This window comes from Bufo gargarizans, chromosome 2, assembly GCF_014858855.1.
Source record: "Bufo gargarizans isolate SCDJY-AF-19 chromosome 2, ASM1485885v1, whole genome shotgun sequence".
NCBI lineage: Eukaryota > Metazoa > Chordata > Amphibia > Anura > Bufonidae > Bufo > Bufo gargarizans.
In genome coordinates, this window is record NC_058081.1 from 346629697 (window position 1) to 346650332 (window position 20636).

The 20636-nt window shown below is 42.4% G+C and overlaps 1 protein-coding gene across 1 annotated transcript in view; it reads right to left on the reverse strand.

The window, feature by feature from the left end:
• Positions 1 to 20396, reverse strand: part of SNCB (synuclein beta) — a 111331-nt gene extending 90935 nt beyond the window's left edge. Inside the window, exons 1-3 of the mRNA XM_044277400.1 lie at positions 20258 to 20396; positions 20103 to 20155; positions 18842 to 18978 (exon numbers count right to left, since the gene is read on the reverse strand). Coding sequence (XP_044133335.1) covers positions 18842 to 18962 — 121 coding nt within the window. The 5' untranslated portion in view covers positions 18963 to 18978; positions 20103 to 20155; positions 20258 to 20396. The remainder of the gene's footprint in view (positions 1 to 18841; positions 18979 to 20102; positions 20156 to 20257) is intronic.
• Positions 20397 to 20636: the final 240 nt, after the last annotated feature.

Consider the following 20636-nt stretch of genomic DNA (forward strand, 5'->3'; position numbering starts at 1 on the left):
CATAAAAAATGAAAAGTATACAGTATATTATTGTACATGACAATTAGGGATGAGCGAATCGACTTCGGATGAAACATCCGTAGTCGATTTCGCATAAAACTTCATTCTAATATTGTACGGAGCAGGAGCTCCATACAGTATTAGAATGTATTGGCTCTGATGAGCTGAAGTTATTTGGAACCGAACCAGAGTTCAGGAAATGGTTTTGTACAGTACAAATTAATTTATGAAGTTATTGTGCGAAGTCTCACAAGACTTTGCGAAGCAATAACTTCGGCTCATTGGAGCCAATACATTCTAATACTGTACGGAGCTCCTGCTCCGTACAGTATTAGAATGAAGTTTGATGCGAATCGACTTCGGATGTTTCATCCAAAGTCGATTCGTTCATCCCTAATGACAATCTCTAACAAAACTAGAACTATCCCTGTACCTTGCATGGATCCAGAGATCTCCCCATTCATTGCCCCAATTGTCCTAATTGCTAGATATTTTTCAGGCTAGCAGCTCAGAGGAGTGTCCTTTCTCAGGGGGCATGTCTCTTCTGCTACAACTCTCTCCCTATCAGGCATCTTTCACACAACCGTTCCCCCCCCCCCCCCCCCCCATTTACGGGCCGTTTTTTGCGTTTTGTATACGGGACCATTAATTTCAATGGTTCCACAAAAAAAATGGAATGTACTCCATATGCATTCCATTTCCATATTTCTGTTTTTCCGTTCCGTTGAAAGATAGAGCATGTCCTGTTATTGCCTGAAAATCACGTTCCGTGGCTCCATTGAAGTCAATGGGTCCGCAAAAAAAATTGTGAGAATCTTGTCCACTATGAGTGAGGGATTGTATATGGTCCACTCTATATCCTTTACAGCTCTGCCACATTCTGCTAAATTTTAGGGAGGGTGAACAAGTGAAGGATAGGATCTTTTCATAAGAGTACGTTTTGTCTACTTTTGTGACTATCTCTTCTATCTTGGGGGTCTCTTTTGATTTCCAATATTTAGCTATAGCAATTTTAGTTGCTAGCAGGAGATGTGCGATTATTACTCGGTCTTTAATGGGGAATCTTTCTATGCCAATAAGCAACAGAGCTAGCTGAGGAGATTGTGTTGCAGGAGAATCAGTTATATCAGAGATTACTGTAAAGATGTGCTTCCAAATATTAGTAAGAAATGGGCATTTCCATAGTATATGTAACAATGAGCTTTTATGACTGCAGCCCCTCCAGCAGAGGTGTGAGGTCCCAGGGAATAATTTGCTAAGACTCTCTGGAGTGTAATACCACCGCAAGACTGTCTTCATGTATGATTCATAATGAAGTGCGCATTTAAAGCTTTTGGTAGCGAAAGAGAGGGCTTGTGACCATTGATCATTATTAAATGATTGGCCGAGTTCCAGTCCCCAGGATTTGAATGGGGTGGATTTTTTTAATTCTTTTCCCACAAGGTGGATGCTTGTCTTGTCCGCTAGGTGAAAGAAGATGTCCTCTGGCTCCTGATGCAGACGCTCGACGGTCCCAACGCGTGGTCTTTACCTCTAAGGGATGCAGCTGCAAAACTTCACTTTAGAGTTCCCTGTAACTCTGTGTCAGGAACAGTCAGTGCTCAAAGCATAATCAGCCAGCCTATTTGTCAGTCTCTGCTTGCCCTTCTAACCTGGCAAACAGACCCTCTCTCCTTTTCAGGGCATACACACGTGCTGTCTCTCTGGAGCTTCCTGCGCCCCTCCTTCTTCTGAAAACCAACAAGACTTCAGCTGCTTTAGCCAAAGACACATCAACATCTGGTGGCTGGAAGTAGTCATCGCAGTCCATGAAACCTTATTATTGCAAATGTCTGTGAAATGAAAAGTATTCTAGGGGCTCGTCCTTACATGTCCACCTTTATCCAAATGGATCGACAGTTGATAAGAAGTGCCTAATACGGAGATATTTATAGAAATTGTGATGGGAAATACCATATACTTGATGAATTTGTTCAAAAGATTGTAACTGGCCGTCTTTAAATAGATCAGAGATCATGTTCACTCCTTTATTTTTCCAGATTGCTAGGTCTAGGTCCTCTATACACAACTCCAGAGATTCCAGAGGAATTCACTGTCATGTTGACCCCTTCTCTTTGAAGTTACATATATGACTAAGTATTAAATTTTTTGTTCTTGCCAATCTAAAGGGAATTTAAGCTTTATATTTCGTTGGTTGGCTTCCGTGATATGTAGGGGGAGAATTTGGGATTTATCTAAGTTTAGTTTATAAAAGGAAAGTTTGCCAAAATTATTTATGATTTGTAATGCTGATGATAATGATTAGGAGGTCAGGGATAAAATGATGTCATCAGCATATAATGATATTCGATGATCTCTGACTCCTATGCCTACTCCTCGAATATCTGGACATTGTCTGATCACCTGAGCTAGAGGTTCTATGGTGAGAATGAAGATGATGGGGGACAGTGGGCAGCCTTGTCTAGTTCCGTTCATAATGTCGAACTCGTCAGACATGGTGCCGTTTACAAAAACTCGGGCTAGGGTAGGGCTAGAATATAAAGCTTTGATTGCAGTAATGGCCTTCGTACCAAATCCCATCTTAGTCAATACCGAAAAATCCAAAGCGACCATGGCTGTAGGAATATGTTTCTTATTTATGTGGTCCAATATGTTTAGTATGCGTATTGTTTTGTCTGCCGTCCATGTACAAATCCAACCTGGTCAATAGCCATTAAGTGTGGGATAATGGAGGTTAGTCTATTGGCCAGGATCTTAGCATATAGCTTGGTGTCAGTATTTAAGAGGGATATGGGGCAAAATTTCTGGGGAGAGACAGGATATTTTTCAGGTTTTGGAAGGGTTACTATTGTGGCAGTCAGCACTCCGTCAAGCTAAAAAATTTCTGTTAGTGTCAGGGTGATAGTGTCATGATCTGACTACGTGATGGTGTCTATGACCGCACAAACCGAGTTGCACAGTAAGGATCTGGAGATTAGGAAAAGGTCTATACGTGAATACATTTTATGCCTGGGAGAAAAGAATGTATAATCCCTCTTAGATTCATGGAGGATTCTCCAAATATCATATACAGGGAGTGCAGAATTATTAGGCAAATGAGTATTTTGACCACATCATCCTCTTTATGCATGTTGTCTTACTCCAAGCTGTATAGGCTCGAAAGCCTACTACCAATTAAGCATATTAGGTGATGTGCATCTCTGTAATGAGAAGGGGTGTGGTCTCATGACATCAACACCCTATATCAGGTGTGCATAATTATTAGGCAATTTCCTTCCCTTTGGCAAAATGGGTCAAAAGAAGGACTTGACAGGCTCAGAAAAGTCAAAAATAGTGAGATATCTTGCAGAGGGATGCAGCACTCTTAAAATTGCAAAGCTTATGAAGTGTGATCATCGAACAATCAAGCGTTTCATTCAAAATAGTCAACAGGGTCGCAAGAAGCGTGTGGAAAAACCAAGGCGCAAAATAACTGCCCATGAACTGAGAAAAGTCAAGCATGCAGCTGCCAAGATGCCACTTGCCACCAGTTTGGCCATATTTCAGAGCTGCAACATCACTGGAGTGCCCAAAAGCACAAGGTGTGCAATACTCAGAGACATGGCCAAGGTAAGAAAGGCTGAAAGACGACCACCACTGAACAAGACACACAAGCTGAAATGTCAAGACTGGGCCAAGAAATATCTCAAGACTGATTTTTCTAAGGTTTTATGGACTGATAAAATGAGAGTGAGTCTTGATGGGCCAGATGGATGGGCCCGTGGCTGGATTGGTAAAGGGCAGAGAGCTCCAGTCTGACTCAGACGCCAGCAAGGTGGAGGTGGAGTACTGGTTTGGGCTAGTATCATCAAAGATGAGCTTGTGGGGCCTTTTCGGGTTGAGGATGGAGTCAAGCTCAACTCCCAGTCCTACTGCCAGTTTCTGGAAGACACCTTCTTCAAGCAGTGGTACAGGAAGAAGTCTGCATCCTTCAAGAAAAACATGATTTTCATGCAGGACAATGCTCCATCACACGCGTCCAAATACTCCACAGCGTGGCTGGCAAGAAAGGGTATAAAAGAAGAAAATCTAATGACATGGCCTCCTTGTTCACCTGATCTGAACCCCATTGAGAACCTGTGGTCCATCATCAAATGTGAGATTTACAAGGAGGGAAAACAGTACACCTCTCTGAACAGTGTCTGGGAGGCTGTGGTTGCTGCTGCACGCAATGTTGATGGTGAACAGATCAAAACACTGACAGAATCCATGGATGGCAGGCTTTTGAGTGTCCTTGCAAAGAAAGGTGGCTATATTGGTCACTGATTTGTTTTTGAATGTCAGAAATGTATATTTGTGAATGTTGAGATGTTATATTGGTTTCACTGGTAAAAATAAATAATTGAAATGGGTATATATTTGTTTTTTGTTAATTTGCGTAATAATTATGCACAGTAATAGTCACCTGCACACACAGATATCCCCCTAAAATAGCTAAAACTAAAAACAAACTAAAAACTACTTCCAAAAAAATTAATTTACTTTGATATTAATGAGTTTTTTGGGTTCATTGAGAACATGGTTGTTTAATAATAAAATTAATCCTCAAAAATACAACTTGCCTAATAATTCTGCACTCCCTGTATGTCCTGTTTGCATAACATTTTTGCTAGGGAGTGGGACCTCCAAGTTGAAGGAGAGGTAGTGTCCCAAAGACAGTCATGTACTGCATTGAAGTCCCCACAGACCACCAAGTGTCCCTTTTTAAGCTTATCAACCTTGTTCATTAATTTATTGAAAAAAGACTGTGACGCCTGTGTGGTGCATATATTGCCATCACAGTATATTGGACGTTATTGAAATCACCTACAAGTATGATGTACCTGCCTCCTGGATCAGCCATGATCTTTTGCTGGGTGAAAGCTACTGTATCTTTGATAGCTATCAGTACGCCTCTTTGTTTTTTGTCAAAGTGGGCCTGAAAGATATGTGGAAATTTATGATGATGCATTCTATGGGCATCAGAGGCTAAAAGATGAATCTCCGATGTGCAGAAAATGTCTGCTTTTTGGGTTAAAGCCTCTTTCCACATCAGTGAACGCATAAGTGGGCTATTTAGTTCCTTGACGTTCAGGGATGCGAATTCAAGCGGCATGATAAAGCAATGCATTGCTGATGACTGGAGCAGGTACCTCAACCAGGAGATCTGGGGTACGACATCCCAGCACGCAGCGACCAAAAAGACAATCATCTCACAGTAGAATACAATCTGGTCGCAGTGGATGCACCTGGAGAAAGGTAAGGAAAACAAAAAGTTGAAAAACAAACACAAGAAAACAGGAAATCCCTCTCATTTCAAGGGATAAGCAAGTTTGAGAGCTAACATCCAACAGCAACAACTAGTTGCACTTTTTTGGGGGGCAGCAACCTAACAACATAGGAAGTCTTTCAGGTAGCAGCTACGTGACACTTCATAGTTGAAGGTATTTGGAACAATTCATCCGACCCTTTGGCGTGATCTGGACACCATTCGCCAATCTGGATCCATGTGCTTCTGCTTTTCTTGCTCTTGGGGAGAGTGGATGTTTGTAGTAGAGATACCCCATTTTTGAAGCATGCGTATGCCTTCCTTAACAGAAGTAACACAGTAGAATTTTTCATTGCGGTTAATCAGCAGTTTTACAGGGAATCCCCAGCGGTAAGCAATGCTGTTATCTCTCAATGCAGAAGTGATAGGTAGCAGCTGTTTTCTCAGACGGAGAGTAATGGCTGAGAGGTCCGCATATACTGTAGTTTAACTTGTTGATATGGAGAGGACAGTTCTTTCTGGGACCTGGCAGCCGCCATGGCTTTTTCTTTGACATGGAAAAAATGAACACATGCTAACTTGTTTCTGGGCATAGAATCCGGAATGTGCTTAGGCCTAGCTACACAATGTGCCCGATCGATCACTAACTCACAAGGGTCGCAGCCTTTTAGAAGCAGCTTTAGCAAAGATTGTAAAAATGAGAACAGTTCTGACGAAGGGACGTCCTCTGCAATGCCCCTGAATTTTCTGTTATTTCTCCTTGACCGGTCTTCCAGGTCAGTAACTTTAGCCCTCAATTACTCGACCTCTTCAGTTAAATCATAGTGGGAGTCAATAAGATGATTATGGGAATTTGCAAATTCATCAATTTTTTGTTCAATATGGTCGACTCTGCCGGTTATATCTTGGAGCTTGGCATGGGGAGGGGTATGTAATTTTATGATGTCTTGGTGTAGGGACTTGGTAAATGCCAGTAACAGGTTTTTAATGAGGGAACCAAACGCTGGTTCGTCTGAGGTCTGAATGGAGGCAAAGGTGTCTGTAATGGCGTCTGGAAGTGGAGAGGTTGGGGCCCCATGTGCTGGGTTTACCTTCTTACTGGAGCTCTGTGATGCCGCTCCAGACTGCTGCTTAGCGGGTCTGTCGGTAGGAAAAGATGGCGCTTCTCTGTCTGCTGTCTTATTTTCTACCGTGATTTCTGATCCCCAGGTCAGCAGGGAGTATCTGGATCCTCTTTGTGTGGAGGACGGAGACCTAGTAGCTGGTGCTTGGAGTTTTTCACTCCCGCGCTCGTGCTCTATCTCTGTCGGCTTTGCGGGGGACGGAGGCACTGGCGGAGTTGTATGTGCGTGCGCTCCTTCTCCTGCAACTGCACCATTATGCTCTCGGTCTTTGTCAAAATAAAAGTCCAGCTTGCTTTGCGCAGTGTGCTCCCTCTTCACCCTGGTCATCATGTGGCGTGTTCCCAATAAAATAATCCACAAATCGGGTCGATCTGAAGGGCATAAGCTGCTTAAAAGCTGAGGTGTTGCTGGAGCTCTCCTAGTGTGCGGCCATTCAGGTCTGCAGCTAGCGACGCCTTTTTGCTGCAGCTCTCTCCTTGTAACTGTCACAGCTTCTAACAGTAGATGTGTTTGGTGGCAGTTGAAAGATGGAACCGAGCATGTGCGTCCACCTCAGTAGGTGGACATGCACATTACTATACAGATTAAACACCAGGGGGCACGTGGTAAAGAGAATATCTCACAACTGGAGCATTTTTTGTAACAGTGCAAGCAAAGTAAATTACTAAATAATTTATTTTTCATGCCAAATTATATTAAAACAACATTTAATCCAGGCACAACCCGTTTAAGAATAAGATCATCTGGCATTTATACAGGAAAGAAGTAGCCCTGGAAATGAGAGTCGAGGGAATGGATGGAGTATGCACACATTTATCTCAAATTGGGCAGTTTATGGTCGTTTATTGGATGCTTTGGTGTGGTCCTCAAATGTCATGGCAGCTGATATGTATACCTAGCATTTGTATCACATAATCAGTGTCGGACTGGGGTACTTAGGGCCCACCAACTGATTCTGGGGGCCCACCTTAGGGCTCCTGCACACAAACTTATTTGTTTTCCATGTCAGTACTGTTCCCTTCACTTCAATGGGGCAGCAAAAAAAAGACTCTGTGTGCATTCTGTGTCTGTATGTCCGCATGGCCGTTCTGCAAAATGATAGAACATGTCCTAATATTGTCCACATTACAGACAAGGATAGGACTGTTCTATTAGAGGCCGGCTGTTCTGTTCCACATAATGTGGAATGCACACACCCAGTATCCATGTTTTGCGGATTTGCAATTTGCGGACTGCAAAACATCCAACAGTCATGTTTATGAGCACTTACAGTAACAACAGAAATATTAAAGATGAAGTATGATGGCAGACATTCACAGCAAAATGCACAAACATATATGTGGCAGAATTTACACATATATGGATATCCTGCACTTAAGTTAGTCAGAAACAAGACACATGCAGCGCACACCAATCACTCAGCCACAACTGCTGGATTACACAGTGGTAATAATGTATAATGTGATCGAAAGGAGGCAATATGGACAATCACAATACATTAGTAAGTGCCTTGTATTAACTGCATGATAAATGCCATTTACTGAAATGAGACAAACCCTTTAACCCCTTTTAAGCATAAATGTCTGGCATGAAATTTACCAAATTGTAACCTCCTCAGATTGCACATAATCTACAGTATATTTAAAAGGATTGTCCTACCATAATGACCTATTGCCTATCTACAGGATAGGTGATAAATATTAGATTGCTGGGGGTCTGACTGCTGAAACACTTATCACCTGTCGTGTTATAGCTGTTGGACCTTTTCACATTCCCTATCTTTAAAGGTTTTCTTTGGGTGTAAAAAACATAGATAAAAATCTGGCCCAAAATATGTGTCAAACTAAAATAGAAACGCTCGCCTGTTAAAGGGCCTGTGTCCACTTTTCTAGTTATCCTGTATCCACAGGATCGGGGATAACTAAGTGATCCGTGGAGGTCTGAACTCTGGAGCCCCCACTGATCCCCCTTCTTGATTGAGTGGCAGGTCAAGCATATGCCCTGCCTCTCCATCCATGGGGTCGCTGGAGATGGCAGCGCTGGCTAATTCCAGTGGTCCCAAAGAGAATAAATGGAGCAGCACGGCGTATGTGTGGCCTGCCACTCAATCAAGAAGGGGGAACAGGACCCATTCCTGGGATCAGTGAGGGTCGCAGAATCGAACCCCACTAATCATACAGTTATGCCCTATGGTGTGGAGAGGATAACTTGAAAACCTCGACAACCCCTTTAAATCCTCCACCACTCCACCAGTATCTTTTTACATGGCTGCAGTGATGCCTGTAAATACGGAATATCATAACTACCACCATGTAAACCATTTGCGTCCATACTGGAAAATGTGATGCACTGCGCAGAATTTTTCAGTCATAAGTCCAACCCCCTTTGCAGGTCATAACCTTTAACAAAGCCCAAGCAAAGGTGCTAGAGGAGCAATGTGCGTAAAGGGCACAAACGGAGGGTCATAACCGAAACAGAGGCATTAGGGTCACCTGAGGCAGGGTATTAGTGTGGATCCTGGAGCAGGGGTAATTGGAGAAGAGGCAATATTAGCGGTGCATTTAGAGTGGGGGCATCTGGAGTTGGGGCACTAATGGGGGTGCACCTAAAGCAGAGGCATTAGGGTCGCCTGAGGCAGGGTAATAGTGGTGATCCTGGAGCAGAGGTATTAGGGGGGCAACTGGAAAAGATGCAATATTAGGGGTGCATTTAGAGTGGGGGTATATTATATTGCTTATACTACTCCCCCAAGATATTAATAAAATGTTATAAATCTAAACAATTTAGTTGTAAAAAATGTGGGGAAGAAGGGGTAGACAATGTCCATATATTTTGGACATGTATAAAATAAAATAAAATAAAAAAGAGTGGGGGTATTGGGGGGCATCTGGAGCTGGGGCACTTATGAGGGTGCACCTAATGCAGAGGCATTAGGGGGACCTATGGCAGAGTCCCCCCAATGCCACTTTGAACTCTGCAGAGAGCAGCACACATTCCTAGATCTGCTATATACAAATTCCCTATTTCCCCCTTACAGTCTCCTACAGCTTACTACTGTCACACACCTGAGAAATCAACCCAGCAATGCAGAGGAGTCCTTCTCTCTAGCAGCCAGTTTTCTGACAGCAGGGAGGGCAGGAGGATGGCCAGACATGCTCTCTCCTCCTTCACTGCCAGCAGCCCGGGAAGTTTAGAAGATTCTGCAGGGCCTCCCGTGCAATTTACACCAGTAGGAGGCTGCATCACTGTGTGATACTGCCACCTAGTGGCTACAATAATTATCCTGAGAAACAAGAGAAATAATGACTCTTTCGTCTTATCTCCGGGTGCATGAGACTGGGGGCCCACCGAGGAATTCCCTGCCTCCTCGGTGGGCCAGTCCAAGCCTGCACATAATATTCATGTTTGCTCACTTGACTTTAAAACAAACACAAATTCATAAGTAACAATACATGTCAACACATACAATCATAGAACAAAAAGCATCTCACTAACACGTAATTTCAGCTTAAACAATCACTGTCAGTATAATGAATGGCTCAGGAAACAGACCTTGAGAGAGGCCATTTAATTTGGTTCAGCATTTTATCCAGGAGGCCCAGCGGGACCCACAGTCAGCTATACACAAAGAGACACCAAGATTGACTATAATTAACCCATGTTCACCCAGAAAGAACAGCTGAGGATTTGAAGAAATCATTACCTATGTACACAGACGTGTCACTCGGGGACATACACGGTTGGAGCTTATTAGGGTAATAAGCAACATTTGCTAATAACCTGATCAATCCTTACTGGTTCCTTTGCCCTTTTCCAGTGGAATGATATGTAGATCATTTATATGCTATCCTTGCACTGGTTAATTACTGAGAGATGCTGCTCTCTCAAGCATAGCTGGCACCTCTCCTGCCATGTAGGTGTGAATGTATACCGTGAAAAGCTGCTTCTTTATACACTGGGATTTGCATAATCGTATAATGTATGCTGGGCAGTTGTTCAGCAAAGGATGTGCAATAAAACCCTTCCCTATAATAATCCACTTAGTGATAGGATAGAAAAAAACATGCATTTATTTTTACATTGAGCTATACAGTACATTCTACTGCTAACTATGGGTATGACATTGCATATGGAAATGCCAAGTAGAGTTTATATTATATATTTTATTCCTAGATATCATGAAACTGGTTGCCGACCAAGACCTAAATACTAGTGTTGATCGCGAATATTCGAATCACGAATGTTATTCGCGAATATCGCCACTTCGAGAATTTGCAAAGATGTAGAATATAGTGATATACTGTATATTCGTAATTTTGAATATTCTAGATTTTCTTTTATCATCAGTAACCTCCCTTCTTGCTTGTGGGCCAATGAGAAGGCTACAATATCTCTGTGATAGGCTTAGCAACATCCCTAGCAACCAATAGGAAAGTTGCCTACCCCTTACTATATAAGAACCTCCCCAAAAGCCGTTTTGTGCAGTTTTTTGCAGTTCTGAGAGAGACAGAAGTGTCATTGCTGTGGTCTGTGCTACATTAGATAGTTAGCTTATATATATATATATATATATATATATATATATTACAGATAGTTAGTGGGAGATAGTCAGTGTAGGTTATATCCTGATATAGTGTAGCTGATAGGTTCTGCTGTCCATACATGCATGCTACATACAGACATAGTGCTGTGATGTACAAGTTCACAACAATACATAGTGCACCAATCAGAAATATGTAGTCAGATCTGCTAAAATGTGAAGTTGCACGTATTGCGCCAAAATATGCGCAACATTAATTACCGATTTGCACAATCGCGAATATATTGGAGCAATCTAACTGCATATAAAGATATTGTAATGTTCTGCCGTGCCAACCATTTTCTCCAGTCTCAGGAAACTTCTAGCAGCTTGAAAAATGTAGCAAAAGTGACCCACGCTGTATTGCGGGAATATTATATTGCCGATTTTCGCAATCAAGAAAATAACCGTGAATTGTCGAATTCGCTAATTAATGCTGAATATTCGCGAAATATCGCAAATTTGAATATTGCCCCTGCTCATCATCACTACTAAATACACATCATGGTCACTGGTCAGCACTGGTCCACAGTTCAAACATGAACAGGGTAACATCTGCATGGTTTCCTCCCACACTCCACTGGTTTTCTATGGAATCGCGTCTGTGCATGGAGTGTGACAAATTAGATTGCAAGCACCACTGATGAAAGGGGCTGGTATGAGTACATACATTCTGTCTACAGCTTTGCAGATGACATTAGTGATGTATAGATATAAATAATGAGATTTTTCATATGGATTTCCTAATTCATAATAATTAGTAGCGAGACACACGCGTTTCTGGCATAGCTGGACACCAATGCACACATTGACTACAATGGGATCTGACGGGTTTCCAACAAAAGCGCCGTCTTTCTACCAAATAATCCATTATAGTCAATGGGGACTGGGTGGTGTGCAGCAGTGGGCAGATGTCTGGCCATGCCAGTACGGTAACTCCGGCAGTTTACCTGCTGGAGATGTGAATGTAGCCTTACGCAGAACATATTCTTTTACACAATTCTTTCCAAAACTGTGAATTATATGGCATGCACCAACTATATCATTTTAGGCCAACCTTGACAGTTTTTAAAAGTGCTTAGAAAAAAGGAAAGACATTAATTGTGGAAAGTGTATTAAAAACCAGCCACCATTCAATTCTTTGTTAGAAAACATTGGAGTATTTGAACACCAGCCATGAGATTACATACAGCAACCCCTCTGTATGGGGACAAGCAATCACTACTGCGGTCACTCGTCCCCATAGAGAATCATTATTGCTGGGCAGTAGAGCAATTTGCTGCCCAGAAGTGATGATTTTGGTGCCACAACAACAATGGTTTCACCAGATGAAGAAGCATTTGCTTATACTTCGGGTAATTAGCGGCACCTTAGCAAGGGGCAATTATCGGGAATGAGCACTTGTACGAATGTTCATGTCTGATAATCGACCTGTGATGTTATTTACATGTGACTGTATGTTGATGGCGGCTGTGGGAGGGAGTGATGTTATTTATATAGGACTGAATGTTGAGGAAGCGATGTTATTTACATGGGATTGTATGTTGAAAGTGGCTAGTGGGGGGGGTTGTGTTATTTACATGGGACTGAATGTTGAGCGGGTGATGTTTACTTGGGACTGTATGTTGAAGGCGGCTGGGGAAGAGGTGGTGTTATTTACATGGGACTGTATTTTGGAGGGGGCTGTAGATAGAGAGGAATGTTATTTACATGGGACTGTATATTGGAGGGGGCTGGAGAGATGGTGTGATGTTATTTACATGGGACTCTATGGCAGAGGGGGCTGTAGATAGAGAGGAATGTTATTTACATGGGACTATATTTTGGAGGGGCTGAAGGGAGGGGAGTGATGTTATTTACATGGGACTGTATTTTGGAAGGGGCAGAAGAGATGGTGTGATGTTATTTACATGGGACTGTATGATGGAGGGAGGACTATCATTACAGGGGGCACTGCAGTGGGCATTATAAATACTTGGGGAACTTCAGGGTGAGCATTATAACAGTAAGGGGAAGTATAAATACTGTGGGCACTGTAGGGGTATTATAAATCCAGCTGACATTATAGGCATTCTTATTACTACAGGAGGCTCTATAGGAAGGACTTATAAATCTACCTTATTTCTACTAAGAGCACTATGGGGGCCTTATTACTACTGAGGTGTCTGTAGAGACCTTTTTTTACCACTGGGGGAACAATAGGGGGCCTTATTTCTACTGAGGGCTCTGTGAGGGTATTATTAATACTGGAGTGTTCTTCTACTGATGGGGAGTGTTATAATGGTTGGGGGCACTGTAGGGGTCAGTATTACTAATGCGGGCATTCTTGGGGCGCATTATCACTGTTGGGGGCACTGTAGGGGGCAGTATTACTAATGAGGGCATTCTAGAAGGGAATTACTATTAGTGGGACTTTGAGGAACATTATTACTATAAGGGCACTCATTTTTTGTTCAGGATAGTATTTGGTGGTATTAGGGAGCACAGCGAGCAGCAGGATAACCCTGTGGGTACTCCAGGTTGGGAGATGATGATAGAAATTTGAGGAAGCAAAGATGTCTGAGTGTCACACTCTGCAGAGATGAGGCGCAGCTGAAAGAAGTAGTATGGAACAAATGGAGAAGCTGATGACAGAGAAGATCTACATCAGAGGAGACGTCACCTGGGAGGCCCTAGATGTGACAGGTATGTGCTGCTGTATAGCAAGTACAGTAAAATGCGGTGTGTGCGGGGAGTGGGGGCGACTTAGAGAACTGGGCCATATTCATTGGAGCTTGCGCTCTGGATCTTTGAGTCCTTAGCAATACCCCTGCCTTACACAGAACATATTATTTTACACAATTCTTTCCAAAACTTTGAATTATATTGCATGCACCAACTATATCATTTTAGGCCAACCTTATCAGTTTTTAAAAGTGCTTAGAAAAAAGGGAAGACATTAATTGTGGCAAGTGTATTAAAAACCAGCCACTAGACCATTTAATTATTTGTTAGAAAACATTGGTGTATTTGAACACCAGCCATGAGATTACATACAGCAACCCCTCTGTATGGGGACAAGCAATCACTACTGCGGTCACTCGTCCCCATAGAGAATCATTATTGCTGGGCAGTAGAGTCCTGTTTATACAGGGCAATTTGCTGCCCAGAAGTGATGATTTTGGTGCCACAACAACAATGGTTTCACCCGATGAAGAAGCATTTTCTCATACTTTGGGTAATTAGCGGCACCTTTACAAGGGGCAATTATTGTGAATGAGCGCTTGTACGAATGTTCATGTCTGATAATCGGCCTTAACAAATACTTTACTTTTAGGGCTCATGCACACCATCGTATGTATTTTGCGGTCCGAAAAACATGGATCTGCAAATAAAACGGATGACATCCATATGATGCCCGTGTTGCACCCGTTTTTTGCAGATCCATTGTAATAATGCCTGTCCTTGTCCACAAAACAGACAAGAATAGGACATGTTCTATTTTTTGCGGAACAGACATGCGGACATATAGAAACGGAATGCACATGGAGTCATTGAAATGAATGGTTCCATATATGGACCTGTAAAAAAAACGGAAGACAAATAGATAAAACATTCAAATATGTACACTCAAATGTAGTAAAACTGGTAGTTGGCACCAACACATAAAATACACTGATGAAAGAATAAAAGTTCTAAGGGTGCAGTCCTTATATCATTGGTGTTCTGAGTTGGCACTTTGAAACACCTAAAATCTTACAGTGGATGAGCCACTATAAATATTTGTGGTCCCGCAGACCGCAGTCTGGATTGGAATGTCCCGAAAGATAGAAATGTCTATGTTTCCAAATAATATTTGGTCTCCTGGTACATGTAGATATATATTTCAAAATGCTCTTCAAAGTTGGTATAACCGCCCAAAGTATGTGGGCCACTTTATGCTAGATTATCAATTCAAGTTCCTACCTTCTTCCAAATGTTCCCTCCCGCTAGCACGTCCATCCACGAGGAGCGAGTGATGCCAGCTGTTACGGCGTCTCCCGTCGCAGGTCTCGGGTTGATGACGTCACTGTATCGCAGGATTGAGCAGGCAGGAATCGTACCTTGACAGTGGCGTCCGTAGATATGTACTTGGAGCGGTATTTGTAGTAGGCAATTTTTTATCACATGGCCCCCCTGAGGAAGGGGTGTAGACGCCCCGAAACGCGTCCGGTGACAGGAAGAAAAGCGCCCATTTAATCCACTGGATCTCGACTAAAAGTATTGCATGGCCATGCGATAGAAAATTGCCTACTACAAATACCGCTCCAAGTACATATCTACGGATGCCACTGTCAAGGTACGATTCCTGCCTGCTCAATCCTGCGATACAGTGACGTCATCAACCCGAGACCTGCGACGGGAGACGCCGTATCAGCTGGCATCACTCGCTCCTCGTGGAAGGACGTGCTAGCGGGAGGGAAAATTTGGAAGAAGGTAGGAACTTGAATTGATAATCTAGCATAAAGTGGCCCACATACTTTGGGCGGTTATACCAACTTTGAAGAGCATTTTGAAATATATATCTACATGTACCAGGAGACCAAATATTATTTGGAGACATAGACATTTCTATCTTTCGGGACATTCCAATCCAGACTGCGGTCTGCGGGACCACCAATATTTATAGTGGCTCATCCACTGTAAGATTTTAGGTGTTTCAAAGTGCCAACTCAGAACACCAATGATATAAGGACTGCACCCTTAGAACTTTTATTCTTTCATCAGTGTATTTTATGTGTTGGTGCCAACTACCAGTTTTACTACATTTGAGTTTACATATTTGAATGTTTTATCTATTTGGACAATAGGTCCTATTAAATAAATAAATGTATTAAACAAATATATCCCTGTATCCTATGGTCCAGATGTTGTGAGTGCCCACTCCTTTTTCTTTTCCATTATCCCCTTTTCTTTGGGTTCGGGCACCCAAGTTGTGAGTTAGTAGCACCTGACCATAGCCACCAGGTGTGAGCCAACCACCTATCTATTTCTAAATACGTTTATGTGCATGAGACTTTAATGAGCAGGAATGGTTGGATAACCTCTGTCTTCCCTTCTAGCCCAGCAGTTCACAAAACCGTTGTAGGACAGTCCTGTGGCCAGGAGCGTACATAGAAATCACTGGGCCCCATAGCAAGAATCTAAATTGGGCCCCCATTCCTTTTGTATAGCCCCTCCCACTACCAATTCCAGGCCTCTCCCTTTGTTCCATGAACTAGGCTTGCTGCTGCATTTTATAATTTATGCCATCAGGGCCAGATTGGGATTACAAAACAGCCCTGGCACACAAAAGAGGTATAATAGATGCAGTGTGTACAGATGTATAGTGTATACAGCAGTGTACTGTTATGTGAGGTACAAGGTATAATAGATGCAGTGTGTATAGATATATAGTATATACAGCAGAGTACTGATATGTGAGGTACGAGGTATAATACATGCAGTGTGTACAGGTATATAGTATATACCATAGTGTACTGATATGTGAGGTACAGGGTATAATATATGCAGTGTGGACAGGTATATGCAGCAGTGTAATATGTGAAGTACGAGGTATAATAGATGCAGTGTGTACAGATATATTGTATATACAGCAGGTACTGAAATGTGAGGTACGAGGTATAATAGATGCAGTGTGTACAGGTATATAGTAAATACAGCATTGTATCGACGTGAGGTATGAGGTATAAATTATATCTCGTACCTTACATATCAGTCCACTGCTGTATATACAATATATCTGTACACACTTCATCTGTTATACCTCGTACCTAATATATCAGTACACTGCTGTATATACTATATATCTATACACACTGCATCTATTATACCTCGTACCTCAAATATCAGTATACTGCTGTATATAATATATATCTATACACACTGCATCTATTATACCTTGTACCTCACATATCAGTACACTGCTGGATATACTATATATCTGTACATATTGCATCTATAATACTGTGTAATATATGCAGCGTGTGTGTATATATATATATATATATATATATATATATACACACACACAGATCAGTGTATTGATGTGAGACATACAAGGTATAATACTGTGGATGCAGTGTTTACAGAAATGTGTGGCCAGTTATACATTAGTCACTGTGTGTGAGGTACATGAGGTAGTGGTCACTGAAACTGTCTGAAGTATTATACATGAGTGAGCAATGAGTAAAAACAGGGCGGGGGGGGGGGGGTAAATGGGGAGAAGTGAAGGACCTCCTCTTACCACTCCATTCCAGTCCAGTCTGTATGGATCAATACAAAGCTGATTGTGAACTTCTAATACTTGCTGTTAGTGGTTGAAGGACCTGTGATGATGTCATCACAGGTCCTGGTGGATGTACCTTTCAAATCTAGGAACTACACCATTTTTGGTGTAGTTCCTTTGCTAGATCCTGCAGAACCTGTGATGTTGAAGATGATGTCATCACAGGTCCTGGCAGATGCACTGTTCTAACCTGGGAACTACACTTTACACTGTGCAGTTCCCTTACAGGACCTGTGATGATGTAATCAAAGGTCCTTCAGCTTTAGAAAGATAGATAGGAGCAATTAGGGGGCAAGGCCTCTCCTCCACTGCGGGCCCCTCTTCCTCACGGGCCCCATAGCAGCTGTGTGGTCTGCCTATATGGTAGGTACGCCACTGCCTGTGGCTACTGATCCGCAGATAAGCCCATTCTACAGATTTTCTGAAAAAACGTCACTACAATTCCATAGACAAGAATGGTGCAGTTTCTGGGAAAACAGTAGAATCTTTTTCTATTTCTGGACAAGACATTTAAAACGTTTGTCCCATGACAACAACATTTCACGCTCCAAAGGATAGGGGATAAATAATTGATTGGCAGGGCTCCAACCACTGGGGTCCCTCAATCACTACATCCAGAGCCCGTGATCCCCTGCTTATACTAGGCTATCTCCAGCAGTCTCATTGAATTGAGTGCAGCAGCAGATCCGCATGCCTGTCTAGAACACCATTTAAATGGGGGAGCATGGCCTCCATTCTAGTGATCAGCGGGCTCTCCAGCTGGTCAGTATCCTGTGGATAGGGAATAAATTGTTGTCATGGGACAACTCCTTTAAAGGGCTTGTCCACCCGGCACCCCTGCCGATCAGCTGTTTGAAGAGGCGGCGGCGCTCCATGAGATCGCTTCTTCCTTTTCACTACGCTGCACTTTGTCTCAGAAGTGCAGTGTAATACAAGTACTCGCTTCATTTAAGTGAATGGAGTGTGTATTTGTAATTACACTACGCTGCTACTCCACAGGAGACGACTCGTACTGTAATGACCAGGAAGTGGCGCTCGTATGGACTGCTGCCTTTTCATCAAATAGCTGATTGGCAGGGGTCCCAGGTGCCGGACCCCTGTTGATCAAATATTGATGACCTATTCTGAGGATAGTCTTCAATATTAAGGACATCTAATGATGTGGAAGGTTTCAGCACTGGACAGCTCCCTACTATTCTGTTTAGGCACAGACATCCTATAAAATACTTTTATATAAACTTGTGGCTGCTTACTGTTGTGATGTTTTTTATTTGTTTTTTGTTTTTCATTTTTGATGGAAAAGTTATTCAGCTTTCTTGGACATTTTGGATAACAAGCTACCATTCACTGAAATCTAAAACAATATGTCCAATATAGTGAAATATCAATTTTGAAGACACATATATAATGCATATGGTCATTTATTTTTTTACTCCAGATTACATTCACCAAGGATTATGCATAAAAGGAAACCCATTAGACAAATCATTACAAACGGTGGTTACTTGTGGAGCACCAGTTAACGATCGACTTGAGATACTTACCCATATATAGAACACCTTCCTTGGTCTTCTCTGCAGCTTCTGCTACACCTTGCTTGGTTTTCTCAGCTGCAGCCACCACCCCTTCTTTCGCTTTGGTAAAGCCTTTCATAAACACATCCATTCTGATCTGTTGCAGTCTGCAGAGAGGAGGGAGAGGAGGCAGCAGCTTAGTAGTGTAAGCACAGGAAGCAGAGTGATAGCAGAAGCCCCTGCAGCTCACTCTGACCTGCTTTTCAAATAGGAAGCTACCCCTACTCACATCAGATTAGTACATTCCTCCTTCTGATAGAACGGGGGGAACAATGAGTCAGGGAAATGTATGTCACACATCTCATTCTAGACTCGGGAATGCACATATCCATGATCGATAGGCAGATAATAGATAGATAGATACAATACAACAATAATATAATTACATAATGTAATCTAACCATAAATTATTATTATTATTATACATATGATGTATTGAATGGAGGTGTTCATATTGTTCTTTGTATGCAGTGTAATCTGCTATTATATGTGCCCATCATACAAAGATCCTTGTTAGAAACACTAATCGATGCACATACAAAGTCATACTAATACGCTTAGACTGTGTGTATGTGCAAAGTGTGTATACAGTGGCATATTTTAATAATCCACTCAACATGTGTGATCCTGTGTAATCAATCAAGAAACATAATTCTGCAAGATTGGCCTCATGTCCTTGAAACCTGGATTTTTTTCCACTGCAAAATAAAGGAGGAAGGGTACGGGGGGAGGTGCAGCAATCCCGGCATTACCCTGTACACAAGCATTGCAGTTTTCATGAGCAGAAGATGTAGATGTGATACAAGGAGAATAGAGCACTGAATATACCATGGTGGAAAAGATGAAGAAGACTACAGTTTGGTCATCTTGTGATTTTACAAGAGACAGCAGATCATGATAGATCAGAAATTACCCTGAGGACACCTTAGCTACACCCTCCCTAAGCATCAGGATTTTTCGTTTGTTACCCAGGCTTAAAACGTACTGGGAGATTAGGCTGTATTATATTCTGGATCTCCCAATATCATAAGTAGCAATATTAGTAGAAGGACCTGGAATTATCTACCCAGGCATGATGCAGAGGAGAACAACCAATGCTCTTTTCTCCTATGAAAGATGCAACTACCCCCACTCCCTCTCTCATGTCCTAGGGGCCCTGCAAACAGGTTTGGTTGGACAACAATGCAATTGAATTAACCACAAGAAGGAAATTAGAAATACAAACACTGACCTTCTCAGACCCAATCTTATTGCAGGTGATGTGGCTTTGCTGGAACAGACGGCCTGCAAGTGTGAAAAAAGGCAGAGGAAAATGTCAGACAGATGGAGCAGCTGTGATGAAGCTCCTTATAAATGCAGCTCTGCCAGCCCCTCACCCTCCCTTACCTGGGGTTCAGAGGTGAATTGGTTTCAGTTCTTTCTCAATGTGATGATGAAGAAAAGGAGAGATCAGATGTAGATATCTCAGGGGGGTCCCTCAGCAGGCAGTATCAGGGCTACAGAGCCATGGGATGCTACTCTGTCAGCTGTACACCCGCCTCTGTCTCCTAGATGAAGCTACGCTTCAAAGTGCTTAAGGCTTGTGTGAGTGCTGTCTACCCCCTTGTGGTAGAAGATTCTATGAGCAACCAAGAACAGATACCAGAAGCAGGAGCCCACCATCAACAACTCCCCCCTCTCTGCCGCTAAAAGACATTAGAACCTATCCTTTTACTACCAGCCCCCAACATACCCATAAAATGATTTATGTAAAATGCAAAACCCT